This window comes from Lynx canadensis, chromosome D4 (genome assembly GCF_007474595.2).
Source record: "Lynx canadensis isolate LIC74 chromosome D4, mLynCan4.pri.v2, whole genome shotgun sequence".
NCBI lineage: Eukaryota > Metazoa > Chordata > Mammalia > Carnivora > Felidae > Lynx > Lynx canadensis.
In genome coordinates, this window is record NC_044315.2 from 43,173,671 (window position 1) to 43,196,069 (window position 22,399).

Consider the following 22,399-nt stretch of genomic DNA (forward strand, 5'->3'; position numbering starts at 1 on the left):
TTTAGACTGTAAAAAAATAGTAAAAAGGCAGAAATGCTGATTTAAGAAAAGATACTGCTAAATTGGAGCTAATTCAAAGAAAGGGACTAAAAATAATAAAAGGCCTCAAGGAATGAATATTTTCAAAATTGAGAGAATTTAAGAGTCTAACATGACAAACTACAACCAGTCCTACAAATACCTCTGGGGAATTGGATTCCAAGAGTCTGCATTGTTCAAAGGAGAAAAAATAAAAGCACTGAAATAAAAGCTACCCAAAGGAAAAAAAAAAAAACCAAAAACTGAACTTCTAAAACTAAATGTTTTAAATGTTTTTACTTAGATCAACTCTCAGATGCCTGGAGTCGTTAAAAACTAGCCAGGCAAAGCATTTGTTTTTCAGATAACGAGGGCTAATCGAGTAAGCAGGATGCGGTTAGTGATTTATTATCTCATACATTTTGAATCTCTTATGTCTGGACTTGAATAACACACAGGAATGGTTTGGAGCTGTTTGATATACCTGTGACCAGTGTTCCCTTTGTAGGCACAGAGTGGGGCACACCCAAAGCTTGAATAAACTATGAGAGTTCCATGTCCATTACAGGGACACAAATCTGTAAAGATGTTATTTTATTGAGAATAAACCTGATCCATAGTAAGGCATTAAAATGGTTAATGATTAATTTTTGTGGGCACTTAATTTCCCTTAAATATTTATTTTCCAAAAGTGTTGACAGTTTGGAAGAAGAATAATGGAAATCTGCAGATCTTTTACACCAGGGAAAAAGAGAACAAAAACAAGGACTTTTAAATATATCTTGTATATATGAAAATATAGTATCCCAAGAAAGTCTGCTGGCATTTTCAAAAAAGAGGAAGAATGAGCGGAGAATGGCCTCTACCTACTATAGCACCACCCTCCAGAATTGATCCCATTTTCTGTTCTTTGCACGCACAATGATGTGTTAGAGATTTAAATATTATGTTCTTGAAATATAATAGAATCGTCTCCATACAGACTGTCTAGACAGGGCAGGGATGTCTGTTTAATTTCATTTTACATAGCAGCTAACAGTCTTTTACAAATAAATGCTTTTGATGATGATGTTGATGTTACTATAAGCAGGTGGCCAAAATTTTTGGGATAGAGCTCGATACCTTAGCATTAGCACTTTATAGTGCATGCACATAACATGGAGTGTTATATAAAATTTACAAATGTCTGGCTATTTATTGAATAATAAATAATTTCAGCACATTTTATGTTTCTTAATATTACCCTGTTAAATTTGTTTATGTGGAGGAGGAAATATCAATCTGCCTATTCTGCCTAAGCAGGCAAGAATCCCTACTCGCTTTTCTTTGTGTCTGAAATGTGCAAGTATTCTTGTAAATTTATATTTTAAAGAAAGAAAAATTAGATATCCCACCCATGAAAAAACTATCAAGATTTAGATTTCCTGCAAGATTTGAGAGAATAGAATTGGAGTTTCTACAATGAAAAATGGGACCTCTGGTTCATTTATTTAATATGTTAGTCACTCATTCTTTCAAAGAATATTTGAGTACTAGTATATAAGAGAAAGCCAGAGATTCCTGCCCTTCTGGAACTTATACTTTAGTGGAAGGAGACAGGCAATTAAAAATGAGTATAAGAAAGTAAATTATGTGGGATACTTGAAGGTGATAAAGTGTGATAGGGAAAAAGGAAAAGTTGAGAGGATAAAGAGGAACCAGTAGTGGGAGTGGTTGTTGCAATTTTACAGAGAGTACTCAGGGTAGGTCTATTTGAGAAGGTGATATTTGAGCAAAAACCTGATGAAGGTGAGATAATTAGCCACTTGGAGCAAAGAAAATTCTAGGCAGAGGAAATAGGTAAGTTATGTGTCCTAAGGTAAGAACATTCCTGTAGTGTCCAAGAGAGAGCTGGGAATCTCTTGGCTGGAGCCAAGTGAATAAAGAAGACAATAGGAGGTGATGGGGCCAGATCTTTACCTCTATCTGAGATATGGATTTTGGCTTTTATCTGAATGTCGCGAGGGGCCACTTTAAAGCTGTAGCAGAAAGTTTACACAGTTTGCTTTATGCTTTAATAAGCTCATTTTGGCTGCTGCATTAACAAAAGTCTCTAGGAGAGCAGGGGCAGAAGACAGATGATCAGTTAGGAGACTATGGCAAGAATACAGGTGACATGATGGTGGTTTGGACTAGATTGTGGTCAGATTCTGCATACTTTGCATATAAAACCAACCTTTCCCAATGGATTGGGTGTGGAAGTCAAGGATGACTCTAAGGCACAGTGGTTCGTAAAGTGTGGTCACCAAACTAGCAACAACAGAATCATCAAGGAACTTGCTAGAAATGCAGTCTTGGACTCCACCCCACATCTACTGAATCGGAAACTCTGGAGGGTGAGGCCTCGGCAATCTGGTATTTTTCACAAGCCCTCTAGGTGACATTGATGTATCCTTGAGTTTGAGAACCACTGCCTGAAAAAGATGGAGTTGATGGGGACTGGGAAGGTGAGACTGCAGAGGGAACAGATTTGGGGAGGGGGGAAATCATCAGGGGTCCAGGTTTGGACTTGGGGAGTTTGTGATCTCTCAGATATCCAGATGGTAAAGAAGCATTTGTATATAAAAGTCTGAAGTCCGGGAGAGGGGTCTGAGTTGGAAATAGAAATTGAAACACTGGTTATGTTTCTGAGAACAAAATATCATATTAAATTGGGTGGTATCAGTGGGTATTTACTATTTAGTGGTTTCACCTTGACTTTGAATAAAAGAAGCAGAAAGCCAAGTAATGTCAACAACAATACCTAAAAGAGGCAGCCTGCCATCTACTTACATGTGCTAAGAGATCTGAGAGCTTTAGAGGGGTACACTTTCCAGAGCCTCCATTCATTTATTATGAAGGAAACCTGTGGTCTTTTCCTGTTTTACCACCAGTACATTGAGGTTTCCTAATATTTTGAGGGTAAAACGTGGAACTAAGAAGATTTTCTAAAGTCATCAAGTAGGTGATAAATTTCTGTATATGTGTTTATCATAGAGTAGCAATCCAGAATTGCTGGGGAATAGAGTAAATGCCTGATGAAGCAATTTTGATTTTGTTTTCTTGCATAGTAGCTTTTACGAAGAGTGATGGGTTAGGGCAGGATGAAGGGGAGGTGGAAGATCTAGAACAGTTGCAAGGTAGGGAAAGGCAGTGGGAAGCATAGATGTCTTCCATTACTACAGTTCATAGGGCCACCTAAATACAATTTCCAGTGTTTTCTTGATACTGTCAGGTATTAATAGTGACTCTGTAAATAAAGCCATGGAATGAGAATATGGCATATATATATAAAATTAGCAGAAAAGGCCAACCACTGAATGACAGAGTCAAAGCAGAGAGATGTCCCTCTGGAAAGAAAAATGTCTTCTTTAAGAAAGAAAATAAAGAAAAAGTAATGCTTCTCCTGACCCTGAATCTATTTTCTGTATATTTTTTCAAAACCATTTTAAAGCCCTTCAGATCCTGCCACCTTAGCTGCTGAGATATCATCTTTTACATTTCACCCAGTGAGTAAACTCTGGAAAGCCTAACTCTCTTTTATCCCACCATGTAATCTGATCCACCTATCATCATCAGGGGACATCTGGGATCCATCTTATCTTTCCCACTGGCTAGTTGATTAACCAGAAAGTGTTTTGAATTGGATTCATATATGGCAGAACTCCACGGACTTTATGAATTATAATGGAAGCAAATAAAAGGTCAGATTTTATTTCTGTGCTTTTAAAAAAGAAAATTCTGTTACTGTTCAGATTGAGTGCTTAAAAATTGGAGAGAAAACCTATTATATTGTATTAATGGCTAAATACAGTAAATTCATGGGATCATCTGACTATTTAAATAAAATATAGTTTTTCAGAGTGAGGAAATCCTAACTCAGTAACCTGACACAGAGTTGTTAATCCACAGGCATATTGCAGTTAGAAAGAGACAGAAGGCCAGGGAAAGTGTTAGATTGCTCATTCTTGCTCCATTTCTACTTGATGGTGTTTCTGGAGACATATGAGAGGCTGGAAGTTGAGGATCTTTAATCGGGTGCATCCTTCGACACCATGTTTCTAGCCAGGTTCTTGGTGGAGGATGTGTTTAGTTCAAATAGCCACTAGACTTTTCAATAATTTTAATTGTTTCATCATTAGTACCTATGATCCAGGTTCGATTCATACATATAAATATATGGAATATATATTCTATATTTGAATTCATTTGTTTTCTTCTTTTAATTATCTCCATTGAAAACTCATGATTCCTACTCCTAAGCTTTTATGAGAACCAAAATCACATAGTATATATCCAGTACATTCAACATTCAGTATAACCCAAGGAAAACCACATCTCATGGGCAGAACTGATGACATACCATGTCATAAAGCATCTCTCCAGAAGCTGATATTTCACAGATGATGCCCAGGATAAGACGTTAAATACTTTTCAAAGCTATTAAGGCATCAGTTTCTAAATCTTACTTTTAGGAAGATTAGAAAAGATAGTGGTCTCATGGACTAAATTATAATTAAAAACTAAAAACCTTTTGTGCATGGTGAATCTCTACATAAATGAGAGCTGTTCTGTTGTAATTATTATGATCATACTGGTGGGACAAGAGACTATGATGACTGCTTGAGTTTCCACTCTGCAGCTGGGTGATCCCAGATGTATCAGGGGTTCAGTGAGGGTCTTGAACTATGCTTGAGATGTTTTGGGTTCAACAAAGAAGCTTTTGCCAAATCCTTCTTCCCTTAATTTTTAAACATGTGTATTTCAAGGGAAATTTGATTCATATGTTTCTGATTCATTTACACTTAAATCATCAAAATGTTATTTTGTAAGAGCTATTTGATGTCCAAGAAGCTTTCTGAACCTGTTTTATAAGTCCTCTTAAGTCCTTTTTCTTAAAACAGGAAGTTGCATTTTGCCAAGTACAAATAAACTGAAACATTAAAAAGGTTCAAGTTCAGTTTCCAACTCTGAATTCTGGGTTTTAAGTGCATTCTCAATTTAGCAAAATATATTTTCCCACCCCTGCAAAAATATGGGTTGAATAAAAGATAGTAATGATAAAAGTGAGTAAAGGTATTCACAAGCATTATTATTTTTAGAGACCTTTCTCCCATTATGAAAGTTCATGAAACCTGTAACAGGTTACTCTCGGAGCTCTTTGAAGCAGGTGAATTGCGAACAGGAACATATGTGCTCATGGGCTCTCTATGTTTCCTGCTTTTGTCACAGAAAAAAAAAACCTGTTTTGTCACGGAAAAAAAAAAGTGTTAATACTTTACCTTTTTACTTATTTTAACTTTGAATGCCTTGGAGTCTTATTTATTTTAGTAAAGATGGGAAGACTCAACACAGTTTAGGTCTGTACTAAGACAATGTAACATCAATTTAAAAACATAACTGACACTTTTCTTGGAATTGGATAAATGCAGAAAATTATATCTGGTTCATACTAAGAGGTCTCTTAATTATATATTACCCTTATTACTTTCATGCAGAGGTGATTCAGCTTGACCCTGTAATTCCCTTACAGCTGATTCACTTTTATTTCTAGAAAAAGGAGGTAAAAATTACGAGAGGGGTTGGGGACCGTTCTAAACAATTTCCTCAGTGTTCTGCTTTCTTGAGTCCGCTTCAATATTTCTTTTGTACCACTGAGAAAGCAAGTGACTCTTGAGATAATAGGTAGTATGCAACTGAAAACACTATTTAAACATTATTAATTAAACTATCAGTACTGCTGTGGAAGCTCCCATGCAGTGGCAGCCAGGGAAACTTGTTGACTGTAGAGAGTAGGTTTTACTTACAATCTCTGTTGTGTCTCAAATGGGGGAAATTTAGGAAAAGGATGTGTAGATTGGGGGGCAGTGTTCAGCCATAGGATTATGTCAGGACAGAAGTGAGTGAGGTCTAAGCAGAGACTGAAAGGAGCTAACGTTAAAGCATGTATGTTCAGATACGTTGTGTTAACATCCTACAATTTACCTGTTGTGTGATTCATAGTATAGTTTTGCAATGTGTGGTTTTTGTTTTATTTCTCATGACGAACAACCAAGTATCACAACAAAGTATAACACATGCTTACTGATTAATTCATAGACCTTTAAAAGGTTTTAAACTATAGCCTTTCATGTATGAAATTGATAAGTAATGAATTTTGGGGTGCCTGGGTGACTCAGTCGGTTAAGCATCAGACGCTTGATTTCTGCTCAGGTCATGATCTCACGGTCTTGAGATCAAGTTTGTGAGGGGCTCCGAGCTGTGCATGGAGCCTCTTCCAGATTCTTTGTCTCCTCCCCCGCTCACACATGCATGCTCTGTCTTTCTCTCATTCTTTCTCTCTAAAAGAATATTAGTAATAATAAGTAATGAATTTTAATTATACTTTTTTTCAGACAATATTTGAAATCCCTTAAGCCTTGTTGGGTACTCATGTATCTATACCTGTGTTATATAAATTATTTTTCCTTTCATACTATGTTTTCTTCACTCCAAGAGCATATCTGATACTATCAGTAAACTACCTTTGAGATTTTATATTGTATTTTAAGCTATTTTATGTTCATCTTAAATAAACATTTAGTTGTTTATATACCATCTTGCCCGGAAAGAATTTATGCTTCCCCAAATATTAAAACCTTATATGCTACTTAATAGTACCACTAAAGTTTGAAAAAAGAATCAGGAATTCTATTTTATAAAATAGAGTAATGCTATTCTCACAATGCTTCTTTAAAGAGAAGGAACCCTTGTATAAGAAGAACCCTCAGAAATGATCACGTAGGAACTAGGACCTCCTAAAGGCTGCACGCAAACCCCTAATTGAGATTTTAAAAATTATAGTAAAGTCCTTTCAACAAATGGATATTCTGTAATCTTCCATAGTAAATCCTAATCAGAATGCATGTGGAATAAAATAAATCTATCTGAAAGCCTTTCCGAGGAACAGGTGATACTTGCCTTTTTAAGGTTGAATCTTGTTTCCTTTTACTAAAGGGTATCGTGTTTTAGAGAGTAAGCATCGTGAGTTATAGTTTTAATTTTAAAATGCCCTTTATAAAGTATACATTTAAAATATTCTTATTTTCCATTGTTCTCTGCCAATGTGATTTAAAATTCAAATTCAGAGGATCTCATAATTCTCCAGCTTTTTCTCTTCAGCAGCTTCACTGAATAATCATAGTAATAGCTACCATGTACAGTCTTCCATGTGCCAGTATTTGGCTGACATAAGCCCATGAAATTCTCACAGTGACTTTGAGAGCTGAGTATTATTGCTTCTGTTCTAAACAAAAGGAAACCTGGACTCAGAGAGACCCACTGTATCACAGCCATGCTCGCGTCCAAGAAGCCCATACCTTTCCACTCTGCCGTGTTGCCTTAAGCTAAGGAAATTCAGGCATCAACGCCCTTTTCTCTTTTTTGTTCCCCATATTTAATTCTATATACTGTGCACCCTACATTTTAGAAAAACTCACAAACAATCCCACAAAAATTTTCAAATGAAATTATTACAACTTTGTGCAGGGAGTTGCTATAGTATTGCCATAGCTTTCATTATTAGAACTGAAAGCAACACACATGTGTTTCAACTAACCCACTGACTTCAGTAAGTTTTACTTAAGTTACAGGGAAACTGAAATAGTATTACATTGTGGAGGGATCCATGGACCAAGCAACATCTTTCAGAAAATATATGTCGAGGTGACTATTTCTCAACGAATATCAATCAGATCTACCTCAAGCTATTACTTTCCCATTTAACTTTAATCCAAAACTATTTCAAGGTGATTACTTGCTCAGATCTTTACATTTTCAGGGCCAAACAATCATGACTCTCAGATGAAATGAGAGTGTCCATCGGGAACATCCAGGACATTTGCTTTGTTTTCTAAGACTTTGACAGACCACATGGCTTCTCCAGTTTTCTGTTTGGGCTGCCCTCATAACCTATTTGTGTCCCTCCTGCCTTTCCTCTCCAGGACTGCCCACCAGAAGCAGGCGATTTCCGAGCTCAGCAATGCTCCGCTCACAATGATGTCAAGCACCATGGCCAGTTTTATGAATGGCTTCCTGTGTCTAATGACCCAGACAACCCCTGTTCACTCAAATGCCAGGCCAAAGGAACAACCCTGGTTGTTGAACTAGCACCTAAAGTCTTAGATGGGACTCGTTGCTACACAGAATCTTTGGATATGTGCATCAGTGGTTTATGCCAAGTAAGTGCTGGCTTCTTCCCATTCTATTTTTCCAGAAAGTTTTAGCATCTCTGTGTAAATAGCTTCTGTATGGTCCTGCTATCTCAATCATTCAATGTTACCTTTTCTAGAGTTTATAAAGGATGGCAGATTTGAAAATTGAGGTTTAATTTCAGTTAAAACTACAAATGTTGTGTTTGTGTCAACGTAAAGAGAGCTGGCATTGGATGTTTTTTTTTCCTCTTGCTTTGAGTCTCAGCTGAATATGAAAGGCTAAAAGCTCTTGGATGTGTGTGTGACTTTTGTATTAGACTCTGAAATTACCTCTACTTTGGTTGTCCCTGAAGCGTATTTGTATGTTCATGTGGTGTGTGTGTGTGTGTGTGTGTGTGTGTGTGTGTGTGTGTGTGTGTTTGGAGGCATCAATTTTCATCTACTTAGAGCTTTGGAATTACTTGGGTAAGATTAACTCTAAAATCTCCAAGTAAACTCTAGGCAAACTTATTTCTTCATTATTATAACTGTAATTTTTTGAAAGTGCATGCAAACTAATGAAAGGCTTTGACAGTGTGAGCTAGGTCAAATTTCATCCAGGCAAGTCTTTAAAATAGGGATAACAAAGAAGTTTGATTTCTCATGTCAATTTATCAACTGAGTGGGAGGTAGTAAGAAGAGGGAAAGTTAGTAGTTAAGTTAGTAAAGAATGTTTTCAATGCATCTGCCATCTTTATTTTTTTTTTAATTTTTTTTTCAATGTTTATTTATTTTTGGGACAGAGAGAGACAGAGCATGAATGGGGGAGGGGCAGAGAGAGAGACAGACACAGAATCGGAAACAGGCTCCAGGCTCTGAGCCATCAGCCCAGAGCCTGATGCGGGGCTCGAACTCCCGGACCACGAGATCGTGACCTGAGCTGAAGTTGGACGCTCAACCGACTGCGCCACCCAGGCGCCCCTGCCATCTTTATTTTAAAATCTACCCTGGGTTAGGATCACCAGCATAGTTTTTGGAACAAGCAATTGCTATCATTTCTTGTGTGCTATACCTGACCATATACTTTTATATTTCACTAAGTAGACATTTTGAGAATCCTTGCTTCTCCCAAAATAATATTGGTTGAAATTTTTCTCTCTTTGGAGTCTCTAATATAACAGCTAGTAGTGTAAGAAGAATAAGCATAAAATATGTTTCAGTAAATAGTCGCTCCGAATTCACATGTTTGCTGAAAACCTAAACCTATATTCTGATGTAAAAGGAATAACTGTAATTGAATTACTACAAAAAAGGTGAAATGTCGGACATGATTTTCTGCATATGAGAGGGGAGACAGACATGCTAAACCTTCATAAGATCTAGAAGCATAAGACAGGGAAATTGTGGTATGTCCTAGCACTTCTCAGGTAGGAGGATGGAGATGATGTATATATACATGGCTACAGATTGCTTTATACACAAGAAATAAGTGAATTTCAGATACAAATTTGCATATAGAGTCTTACTATTGTAGAGATAGGAAAGGCCTAAGGGATTATTTAATCAATAATCTAAAAAGAGATATTTGAACATTGTTTGTGATATTTAGTGCTTGCTTCCTTCTCTGGGATTTTTACTGATGTTGAAATGGAATTATGAAATCTGTAAAAGCTTTGGGAATGATAGGGAATTGTAAAGCAAATACATAGAGGAAAGAGGTTATGTTGTAAGGAATGGCAAATAAAATAATAATAATCCCTTCTGTGTGTTTACTATTAGAATAAAAACAGATTTCCATTTGGTAAATGAAAAAAAAGACAGACAAATTATGTGGTTTTCTGAAAGTTACATGATTGATCATGAAATGGGACTAAATTCCATGTCTCCTGACATCTACTGCAAAGCTGTTTGCACTGTCGTACCATGATGAATGGACCAAAATAAATAAGACAGGTCAGCAAAGTAAGTTTCCTTTCTTCCTGTTGCATAGGAGTTTAATGTGGCCTGTCTTTTCTAGACTAATCCTGCCAGCTGGCCTCACATACGTTGGCAACTGAAAGGGAATCCTATCTCAGCAGTGAAAGAATAGATTTTTATAGATATTAAATATGGAGTGGTAGTGCTGGACATTTGGTTATAAGTATAAACATGCCTCCTTCAATTCTTGGGATTGTGACTTGTTAGATTTGTGGGGGTGCAAATGTAAATTATAGAATATATGAAAAGAGGCAATACCATGGTAAAGGAGGTGAGATAACTCTGATTGCATATAGGCACTAATACATAGTTTGGCTGAAGAGCACAGTACCCCCCAGGAACACAGTAAGAAGACAGGTAGTTTGGGAGAAAACAGTGGATACTTGAATGGCAGATAGGACTATGGCTAACAATGGGTGGCCAGGAAAGAGTTTTAGTGGAGAAAAGACGTAATCATAGTTCTGTTTCAGAAAGATTAATGTAGCTACAGTTGTAGGGCTTTGAAGTGCAAGGCCTGAGAGCCAAAGAGACCAGCTGAGAGGAGGCTTCTTAGAGGAGCCAAGGTGGGGCAAAGTGGGAGCCTGGGCCAGAGCAGTGACAGCAAAGAAATAGCAAGAAAACTATGCCTAAAACCAGGAAAAAGTTTTCATTTTGATTACAACTAGAGCAAAGGGTAAAAGCAATAAATCAAATTAATCATGCTCAAGGGATCAAAAAACTACAACTTAATATGGAATTTGTAATGGATATAATTTTGGAATCCTTGTTACCATTACCATAATAGCCTGTGTTTTCATGATTAAATCTACTTGAGTTTTATAAAAAGAGGGAAGGAACAGACAATAGCAAGATTATCGAGGAATAGGGATGGAATGTTTAAATGCAGTGTATAGTTTTTTAGAAGGACAAGAGTAAAGTTAATCACTATAAGAAAATCACTCACTACTACCTCAAAGAGTTTAATACATAAATCCCATTCTACTTAGAAAAAATCCTTTATTTAGCTTGTATCTGCATATTGATCATTCATATTTTCAGTCTTTAGTAAGAAACATTAAGAAAAAGGCCATATTTGGCATAATTTTTGAAACTGTCGAAAGTCTCAAATGCTAATTTAATGGGAAGTTTTTCACATTCAATAGTTTCTCCTAGTTTCCTGAAAAAAAAAAATCATCTTCTCTGCCCTATTTTCCCTTCTCTTCCATTTCTACCACATTTGTTAGAGAGTCTTAGCTCTTTCTCTGGCTCTGTTTTTGCCTTATTATAACTTTTTCGGCAAACTGTTTCAAGTATTTTTGATGCTAGACAGATATGAATTATAAACTCTAAAGAAGCTAACATCCAGCTTTGGAGATAGACTTGTCTTGATAGAAAATGACAGCATAACTATAGAGACTTGTCACCTGTAAGTATGAATTATTTCAGTTTTACCTATTGAATACTCAAGTAAGAACCACATCCCAAACTGGGCCTTTAACTGTTCAATACAACTGTGGAGTCTTAGACATTTGGAGCCAGGAGATAACTTAGAAATCCACAGACAAGGAGAAAAGGAAACTGAGACCTAGAAACTGTCCCAAGGTTGTGAATGAGTGGGTTGTCTATAATTGTTGTGGATTTGCTTCGGGAAAATACTGTAATCATCACCATTTATAATACCTTATTCTTAGAAATGTTAGAGCATTTTATTGGGCAGTATACTCATTCTAGTAATAGTAGTAGTAATATTAATCCTAAGATAACTTCCATTTTTTTGAGAGAGAGTGTGTGTGCATGCACATGCTCACAAAAGCAGGGGAGGGTAAGAGAGAGAGAGAGAGAGAGGGAGAGAGAGAGAGACTCTTAAGCAGGTTCCACACTCAGTGCTGGAAGCTCAACTCGGGGCCAATCTCGTGAGCATGAGATCATGACCTGAACCAAAATCAAGAGTCAGACACTTAACTGACTGAGCCCCATATAGCTTCCATTTTTGAGTGACTACTATACCCAGCCACTTTATGTATAATTTTTTCTCATACAAGTGAACAGCATGGCTTCAAATTTTGTGGCTCCATTGACAAATGGATTTTTTTTTGTCAATAAATACATTAGGAAAAAAATTGGAAATTTGCAACAATTTGGAAAAACAGATGAACTGTGTAGGTTTAGAAATATGGAAAAAATTAAGAAAAGGTTAATTATGTCATGGATACACAAAATGCGTGTAGATTCTAGTCTATTTTATCATTTACTGACTTAAGATACACACCCATCTATTATAAAAAATTAAAATTTATCAAAACTTACATACACAGATTGTGCAATATCTCTTCATTTTTTATGTTGAATGTTAGTAATACCTATATCATCTATGGTGCTTTCTATCAGTAAGCAATATTGATATAGACATTTCATCTTATAAACACATGACATAAACTTGCTGTTTTGATAAATACAGTACAGGGCTAAAAATGTATTTTCCTTATGATTTTCTTAAGATTTTCTTGGTTCTAGGGGCGCCTGGGTGGCGCAGTCGGTTAAGCGTCCGACTTCAGCCAGGTCACGATCTCGCGGTCCGTGAGTTCGAGCCCCGCGTCAGGCTCTGGGCTGATGGCTCGGGGCCTGGAGCCTGTTTCCGATTCTGTGTCCCTCTCTCTCTGCCCCTCTCCCGTCCATGCTCTGTCTCTCTCTGTCCCAAAAATAAATAAATGTTGAAAAAAAAAAAAAAAGATTTTCTTGGTTCTAGCTTACTTTATTAGAAGAACACAGTACATAATATGTATAACACACAACATACTTTTTTTTTTTTTTTAATTTTTTTTTTCAACGTTTATTTATTTTTGGGACAGAGAGAGACAGAGCATGAATGGGCGAGGGGCAGAGAGAGAGGGAGACACAGAATCGGAAACAGGCTCCAGGCTCTGAGCCATCAACCCAGAGCCCGATGCGGGGCTCGAACTCACGGACCGAGAGATCGTGACCTGGCTGAAGTCGGACGCTTAACCGACTGCGCCACCCAGGCGCCCCACACAACATACTTTTAATCAACTGTTTATGTTATTGGCAAGGCTTCCAGTCAACAGTAGGCTATTAGTAGTTAAGTTTTTTTGGAGAGTCAAAAGTTACATGTGGATTTTCAACCGCACAAGGGGGTTGGTAGCTCTAAATCTCAACTTGTTCAAGGGCCAACTGTATTTACAACGCTACTTATTAGGCATCATTCTCTTCATTTCACAGATGAAGGACTGAGGTTCAGTGATAGAACTTGCCCAGAAACACCAAGCTCTGTCTGGTTCTCCTACTCCTTCTGGTGAGGCTGAGTGGACAGAGACAGGAGCCATCTGATGTTCAGGAATGGTTCCCAAATGAGGCTGCATACCAGAATCACTTGCAGAGCTCTTAAAAGATACAACTCTTCGTCCCTGTGCCCCAGAAACTCGGATTTATTAGTTCTCTGTATATAGAACACTCTCCTTATGATCCTGTTGTTTGGTCAGATTTATGAAGCACTTACAGATAGAAAAGCAGACAGGATTTAAGGTCAAAGGCCATGGATTGGAATCTGGTTCTTCTTTCATAACCTTGATCAAGTTGCTTAACCTTCCTGAATTCTATTTTTTAATCTGTGGGAAATGAGATTGTCTCGCAGACTATCAAGCGCTGAGATAATTCGTGAGGAAACATCTAATGAACTATATATAAAGTGCTATGAAAATGTAGACTACCTTGAACATTTTAAGTTGCAAAATATATCAAAGTTCTGGTTCCCTGTGTGAGATTTCATAACTTTCAAAAGTTTCTAGAAAGAGCTGAAGTAAGCAACTTCTTGTTCTGCTAAAAGCATTAAAAAAGAAAAGGAGAACTTCCATCATGTACTTTACCATCATCATTTCGTAATTGAAATGTTAATAACAAGGATGTAGTAACAACCTGATTTCAGAATGAAGGACAATAACGTGAATATGGTCTGCTTATGAGAAAGTTACTACACTGTAGTTAGTTTTTTTTTTTTTTTTCCTCCAGAGCACAGAAATTGTTATAGTGCTTCCCAGACCAACATTTGAAAAACACTGCCTTTGAGATCTAGTCCAGCCCCGAGGAATATTGCTCCTAGGTATGATTTTCCCAGGATCTTACAGCTTGTTAATGGCAGGCTAGAGGTCACAGAATGTCAGTGTTTATCAACATTTTTGATTGTGCTCCCTGTGTTATTTCATCAGCATATCCCATGGGCTAAAATTTTGTTCAGCTTTAATGCTATCGTTTGTACGTGAAAACAACAGGTTTAGTGATATATCTTTTCAAACCACATTTCCCCCTTTCCCTCTCATCCTAGAATCTGATCATTGTTCCTGGGAAGTCATTGTGTTGGTGTCTCTGAGCTTACATCTCAGACAGAAATTCTGGGATTCTTATTTGCTTGTTGTCGTTCAAGTTTCTATGAAGTTGGAGTTGAGGCAGGGCTGGGTTAGGGATGGAGTTTGTCATCATCTGAACAGTTAGGAAAAAAGGCTCTGGAGTCAGACTGCCTGGTTTGAACCAAGGCGCCACCATTCATTGGTATGTGGCTTGGAGCCCGTTCCCAAGCCTCCGTTTCCTCATCTGCAAAATGAAGCTAAGGTTTGTAAACTACCTGATAGGATTTCTACAAGGCTTAAGTAATTAGATGCTTACATTGCTTACCATGAGCTTGATAAACGCGAGCCTGCAATAGCAGTCGTAGTAACAGCGGCAGTGGCGGCCGCAGCAACGGTGGTAGTAGTCGTACCCAAACTACTTCTTGCCGCTGACTTTTCTGAGTGCCTGGGTTAATGCAGTTATACGTACAAAAGGGGATACTGACTTCCCAATGAGTGAACAGACCTTCCGTTAATTTCCTGTGGCAACCTTCTTTTGCTAATAGCTCCACATTGTACCATTATCAGCTCCTGATCCAGGGGAGTGAATTGCATCCTGTCCAGAGTTAATGAGCCATCACAAATAGGATCAGCTCTATTAGTACTGCTGTCATTCATTTATTTGCATTATCCAAATTGCCCCATGTATATTTGCCGTAAAGCACAAAGCTGGTTTCCGTTTTAAATGTATAAAAGTGAGTAGCATAAATTTACAGATAGAACATACGCTGCTGTTAAAAATAATTTTGAGGTTATTTTGAAGTCAAATTCAGAAAAGTGCGCTTTATTTTTATAATTAATGAAATCCGTCAGTTGCTACCTAATACATGTACATCAAAAGAAGACAAAGTGCCATTATAAACCAGCTCTTTTGTAATGAATCCACACATTTGTAATATTGCTTATTGCTATTTTAGAAAATAAAGCATTTCGAAAAAGAAAAGAAGAATTTTTTCTAAGTAATACCTTGTAGAATAGAATACTGTTTCAAAATGAATAATACAATTAAAAAGTAAGCTGCAAAGTGGATCATGGGGTTTTGACATCTATACTATGGCAATGTTACAATGAACCATGCTTCTAACACAGAAGTTCTTTCCATTTTTAATAACTCCTGAGGTGAGTAGTTAGAAATGAATTAAATGGGATGATTATTTCTCCATCTCTGTCTGTGACCTAAGTCACCAGTATCAAATGTCTACCAGTTATTCTAACGGTGGTGATGTCAGAAACAAAGACTTGGCCATTTTCCTTCTGTGTTTTGCCGTCTACTTCCATGTGGAAGCATGGTCCGTGCTTAAAAGATTTAATGTGTATTCTTTCTTTCTCTCTCCTCCCTGTGATACAGTAAAGATGAAGTGTTAAGTGAACTACTACTTACTAGTTAAATTTTGGCAAGTAACTTAGTTTCTGAACATTGTTTCAATTTCCTCTTCCAAAAACATTGCTAGATGTTGAGTACTGAGGAGACAAAGTTAAGTAAGACCTTTTCCTTCAGGAGTGATACTTTTGTAGGGTTTGTGAATAATTTAGTTATTTAAAAAAAAATTATTCATGTGACAAATATTTGCTTAGGAATTACCTGGGGGTGTGCTCGATACTGAAGATAGATGAATGAAGAGGAGAAAACAACAGTCTCTGAACTTACACTCTGAGGAGGGATCTGACAAATATACAGAAAATTTTACTATCGTCACTATACTACATGCCTCTCCCTGAATACAAAAATGTACATTCGAGTCACTCAACTATATTCTCCTCACTGTAAACATAGTGCTCTTTGTAGAGTATGGATTTGGCTTCATTTACCTGCTGTAATCATTTATATTGTGCGCTTTAGTTTCAGGGTAAAGAAAGCCCAAATTTCTTTATACAGTGGGTTTCTTTACTGGGTGGCGTAAGACAACAGAAGTTTATTCTTTCACGGTTCTGGAAGCTAGTGTGCTCCAAGCCATGCTTCCCTCTGAGCCTCTGGGTAGACTCTTGCTTTGCCTTTTCCTAGCTTCTAATAGTGGCCATCAATCTTTGCCTTCGTCTTCACAGGTCCATCTTCCCTTGTGCCTGTTGTTTTGCCTTTACATGGCCTTCTTCTGGTGTCTCTTCTTATGAGGGCCCTTTGGATTAGGGCCCTTTGTAATTGAGTATGACCTCATCTTAACTTGGTTATATCTGCAAAGAGGCTCTTTCCAAATAAGATTGCGTTCGTAGGTGAGGAGGGGAGGGAGTGGTGAGAGAACTTCAACATCTTTTGGGGAGGCACAATTCAACCCACAATAGCATACATCTCTGTTTATTTCTATATAGTAGTACAGACATATACATATATACACACATACGTATGTGTATATGCATCTACTTTTTTAAATGTTTTTATTTATTTTTGAGAGACAGAGAAAGAGAGAGAAGGGAAAGGGCGGGGGGTAGGGGCAGAAAATTCAAAGCAGTCTCTGTGCCTGATGTGGGGCTCAATCTCACAAACTGCGAGATAATGACCTGAGCCAAAGTCAGACGCTTGACCAACTGAGCCACCCAGGCGCCCCATACATATATTTCTCATAGTGCGGAGGAACCACATAGGGGAAATTAGCCTGTGGCCGACAGGTGGGATATTTAACTAAGGCATGGGGTCAAGACCTGCTCAGAGGAAGAGAACTGAAAAGACTTTAACCAGTGGCTAGAATTGAATGACAGTGGAAGGATAAAGGACTAAAGAGGGCATCAAGGCCTATGTCATGAGGAGATGTGTCAGGTATATTAAGAAGACTGGGGACTTGTAATATTGAGGGCAAAAGAGTGCCTTTGAAATAACTCAAGGAGACGTAAGATAGGGTACGATGTGTATTTCAGAAAGAGAACTGTGTCTGCAGTGAGGGCAAAAGATTGGAAGGGGGCAGAAATTGTTGGTGGGATGAGGAGAGATTTTAATACAAATTAGGAGATGGAATCCATGGACTGGGTGACTCGTTAAATGCAGCAGGAGAGAAAATTGAGAGCTGAAGATCGTGCCTGGTTTTCTAGTTCGAACAATGTGTGTGTGTATGGTGCGCCCCTTCCTGGGAATGAAACATAGGACGAGGGTCGGGCATTGGTTTTAGGCAGTGGTGAGCGACGAGAAAGTAATGCATGTATCATGTCTGTCTGCCATATGATATTCACGCAGGGATTTTGCATCCTTTTTCTCCCCCTCTTAACTCTGCCTTCTTAATCGAAAGGTGTGTTTCCATTGAGTTTATATAGTCACAGGCCTGTTTATGCATGGTTAACCTTCTCGGGGGCCACGTACTAGTTAGGTAACAAGTCAATCTAAATGTTTGTCTCTTTCAGGAGAAAATTGAAGTGAAACTAATGCATACCGTTTTAAAGCTCCTTGAGGTATCCTCTCTCTTTGAAGAGCTAAGAGATATAAAAAGTGACATTTCCTAGGTCCTCATTCATCTCATATTTCCTTCCTGCCATCCCAGTTAGATCCTTTTTTAACTCACGTATCATGTCTACTCATGGAAAACGTTTCTCTGTTATATTGGAATGTTTTTTCCATCTTGCTATTCAGTTTGTGACGTGGGAAACCTTTCTTCCTATAGCGTTCATAGAAAACCTTTTTTGAAAGTTGTATCCATTCAGTTTGCCCTTTGAAATTAAGCGTGGCTGGGAAAGACAGATTTTGTTTTCCCAAAGAGATTTAGTGAAGTAGATGAAGACAGAGTGAATCTAATGTAGAAAAAAATTCAAATTGTTATCCTTTTCTGTGTCATATAGTCTTCAGAGTACACTGTGCATTTCACCATGTGTTTGTGCCAATTCTTTGGGATCTCTTCATCATTTCTATTTTACAACCGGGGCGATTGTGGCCCATAGAAGTTCATACAACTACCAAAAGGTAAAGCTGCAATTAAAATCCTGTTTTCTCTCTTGCGTGTCACTCTTTCTTCTGGGAAAAGATATTTTCACAATGAAGATAGTTTCAGTGAGCACACCTCATTGTTAGTAGGGATATAGCTGTGTATACTCAGGAAAGGAACCCTATGGCTTAGGATTCCGTGTTTCGTTAAATGAAAGCCCTGCCAGGATCTGGCAACTTTCTTCAGTCATCTCATTATCTTTGTTTCATGGATGATTCTTCGGGCCACTTCTTTGCAAAATACTAAATGTACTAAATTTTACCTAATTATCTTTAAGAGTGTTTCAGTATTGTTAGCAACTACAAAGTTTGAGATTCCCCAAGACTACCCTCACTTCATAACCACCTTCAAGTTGGGCGTCTCCAAACCTCGGGTTTGATAATTCACTAGAAGGACCCACAGAATTCACTGAAAGCTGTTGTACTCAGAGTTACAGTTTGTTACAGCAAAAGGAATACTGATGAAAATCAGCCAAAGGAAGAAGTGCATAGAGCAGGCTCCAGAAGAGTTCAGCTACAGAACTGCCAGTTGTCCTCACCCAGTAGAGTTGTGTAGACTGCACTTGCTTCTCCTAGCAACGATATGTGACAATACCATGAGTATTGTCAAGCAGGGCACCGCCCAAGTCTTGATGTCCAGAGGTTTTATCGAGGTTTGCTCACATAGACATAGTTGACCACCTGCATGGCTGACCTTAGTCTCCAGCCTCTCCAGAGGTTGAGTTGATACCATGTGGCCAAAGCCCTCACCATAAATCACATTATTAGCATAGACTCTCTGGCATGGCCCACAGCTCTCAGACAAAACAAAAACACCCTATTGGTCAGGAAATTACAAAGGTTTAGAGATTACCTCCCAGGAGCCAAGGGTAAAAGCCACACGTCTCTTTGGCAGAGGTTATCCTTTACTGCACAGTGACTTCTTGGAGCTATTTATTTGTTCAAAAAATACTTAATACTCACTCTTAGTCACTAGGGTATCCCTTAATATATAGTGATGACCAGGACTCAAGCCTACCTCTCAAGGAGTATTGTTTCAGAACATGGTCCAGGTTCATTCTTCTCACTGTCCAGTTTTCCCCAGTACCATTTGCTGACGAGACTTTTTTTTTTCCCATTGGATATTCTTTCCTGCTTTGTCAAAGATTAGTCAGCCATATGTTTGAGGGTCCACTTCTGGGTTCCCTATTCTGTTCCATTGATCTATGTGTCTGTTTTTGTGCCATACCATACTGTCTTTATGATTACAGCTTTGTAATACAACCATAAAGTCCAGAATTGTGATGTCTCCAGCTTTGTTTTTTCTTTTTTCAACATTACTTTGTCTATTCGGGGGTCTTTTTCTGGTTCCATACAAATTTTAGGATTGTCCTACAGCAGTCGTAGCTAAAACTAAAAAATATGCCCTGCTTCTATTTTTGTTTCTAACTTTGGAGAATCACCTTATTACCTATGCCGGTGTTCCATTAGAAACTACTGCAACATTTACACCAAATAGTTATTCGTGTGTGTGTGTGTGGTGTCTGTGTGTGTGTGTCTTGAAACATTGTGCAGAATAGGTACAGCTGCTTAGAAAACAGTCTGGCAGTTCCTCAAAATGTTAAACAGAGTTACCATATGAACAGGCAATTCCACTCTTAGGTATATACCCAAGGGAAATAAAAGCATATGTCCACACACACGCAAAATTATACTCAGTTATTTATAGCATCATTATTCATAATAGCCAAAAAGCAGAAACAACCCAAAATGTCCCCAACTGATGAAAGGATAAATAAAATGTGGTCCATCTATATAGAATATTATTCTACATAAAAAGGAATGAAGCGTGGATACACTCTATAACACGAATGAACTTTCAAAACACTATGCTAAAGTGAAAGAAGCCAATTCTGTCAAGACAAAAAGTAAATTAGTACTTGCTTAAAGCTGGGGATTAGAGTAATGGGAGTGGACTGCTAATGAGTATGGGCTTCTTTTGGGGATAATGAGAATGTTCTAAACCAGTGTTGGTGATAGTTACACAATTCCATGATGTACTAAAACCATTAAATGTACACTTTAAGTGGGTGAATTTTATGGTATGTGAATTATACCTCAAGAAAGGTGTTTTTAGGGGCACCTGGGCGACTCAGTTGGATGGGGATCCAAAACTGGCTCAGGTCCTGATCTTACAGTCCATGGGTTCGAGCCCTGCATCAGGCTCTTTGCTGATAGCTCAGCCTGGAGCCTGCTTTGGTTTCTGTGTCTCCCTCTCTCTCTGCCCTTCCCCTGCTCTCTCTCTGTCTCTCTCTCTCTTCTCTCTCTCTCTCTCTCTCTCTCATCTCTCTCTTTCTCTCTCTCTCTGTCTCTCTGTCCTCTCTCAAAGAATAATTAAAACATTTTTTAAAAAAAGAACATTGTTTTAAAAATGTAGTACAAAGATTCAAAAGTCTATGGACTAAATCTAAAGGCTGTGTTTTCTGTGACCTTAAATAGAGCGTGACCTCACTATTTGACAGAGTTAATATGACTAACCCATTATTCTACAAGGGTGTCGTCTTCATTCATTATTGTTTCAAGAAGTCATTTATGACCCTAATTATCTGTATGTATTAAAACTGATTTAGAATTTGGCACACGACAGGTCTTGAATGAATATATGCTGAATGAATGGATAGTGACATCAAACTGGAAGGCGCACATCTTTCCTTTTTTTTTTTCTTTTGAGTGAAGCAAATTTGGACTTGAGAAGGTATTTTCCTAGTATAGTAAATTTTCAACAAAGCATTATCTGTTTAGCTGTATCAGATATTAACTCTGCTCCTTAATTCACTGAGTGATTTCACAGAAGACAGTTTGAAACTAAAATGAGAATTTACAGTCTTACAATTTAATGCTTCATTTTACATTTGAGGTATTTGAGGTCCAGCTAGCCTCAATCAAATTTTTTTAATATAATTTATTGTCAAATTGGCTTACATACAACACCCAGTGCTCATTCCAACAAGTGCCCTCCTCAATGCCCATCACCCATTTTCCTTCACCCCCCACGCCCCCCCCCCACCGTCCACCTTCAGTTTGTTCTCTGTATTTAAGAGTCTCTTATGGTTTGCCTCCCTCCCTCTCTGTTTGCATCTATTTCCGCCCCCCTCGCCCCATGGATTCTTTTAAGTTTCTCAAGATCCACATATGAGTGAAAACATATAATATCTGTCTTTCTTGGGCAGTCATGATCCTTGTCTTCAAGAGGCTTCCAGTCTTAAGGTGATGAGGCTCAAACACAAATAACTATAATCAGCAGCATCAGCATGTGAAAAGAGGGAGAAGATGAGTTGGGACTTAGTCAAATATAAGCTGAAGACTGACTTCTAAACTTACTATCTGTGTGATCATGGAGTAATATATCAGCTCTTTAAGCCTCATTTTTCTCGCCTATGAAAGGTAAGAATGCCTAAGATTAATAATAAGAGCTGATCTTTATTAAGCTGTTCACCTACCAGGCAGTGTGCCGTGTAAGCACTTTACATATGTTACCTCCTTTAATTCTCTCGTGAGCCCGTGGGGGTTGTAATGCTACCATTTTATAGAGAGGAAATGAGGATTAGAGATTAAGTATTGTTGATTCAGTCATTCAGGTTATTGAGCATCTAATGCTAGGCATCTGGCTAGAACTAGAGATACACTCCATGTACAGGATGCAGTGGAAGCAGGTAGGAAGAGTGTTGGAATTTACTTTTGAGGAGGCTGGAAGGCCTTTATGTCCCCCTCAAGTTATCTTTTTCCCAGCACTCAGTCTTTCAGGGAAACTTCCCAGGGAATTAATATTCATTCTCATCTCTTGTACCTGTTACTTTCTTGTTTCCTTTGTCTTATATAATTTCATCACCATCTCGCCAGTTAAACGAGACCCCCTGACTGGCAGACCCCCACCTTATTCTTTGTGTATTTAGATTGATTTG

General features: G+C 38.0%; 1 protein-coding gene across 1 annotated transcript in view; it reads left to right on the forward strand.

The window, feature by feature from the left end:
• ADAMTSL1 (ADAMTS like 1) overlaps positions 1–22,399 on the forward strand; it is a 379,909-nt gene that overhangs the window by 79,194 nt on the left and 278,316 nt on the right. The window contains 1 exon segment of the mRNA XM_032595636.1: positions 8,019–8,255. Coding sequence (XP_032451527.1) covers positions 8,019–8,255 — 237 coding nt within the window.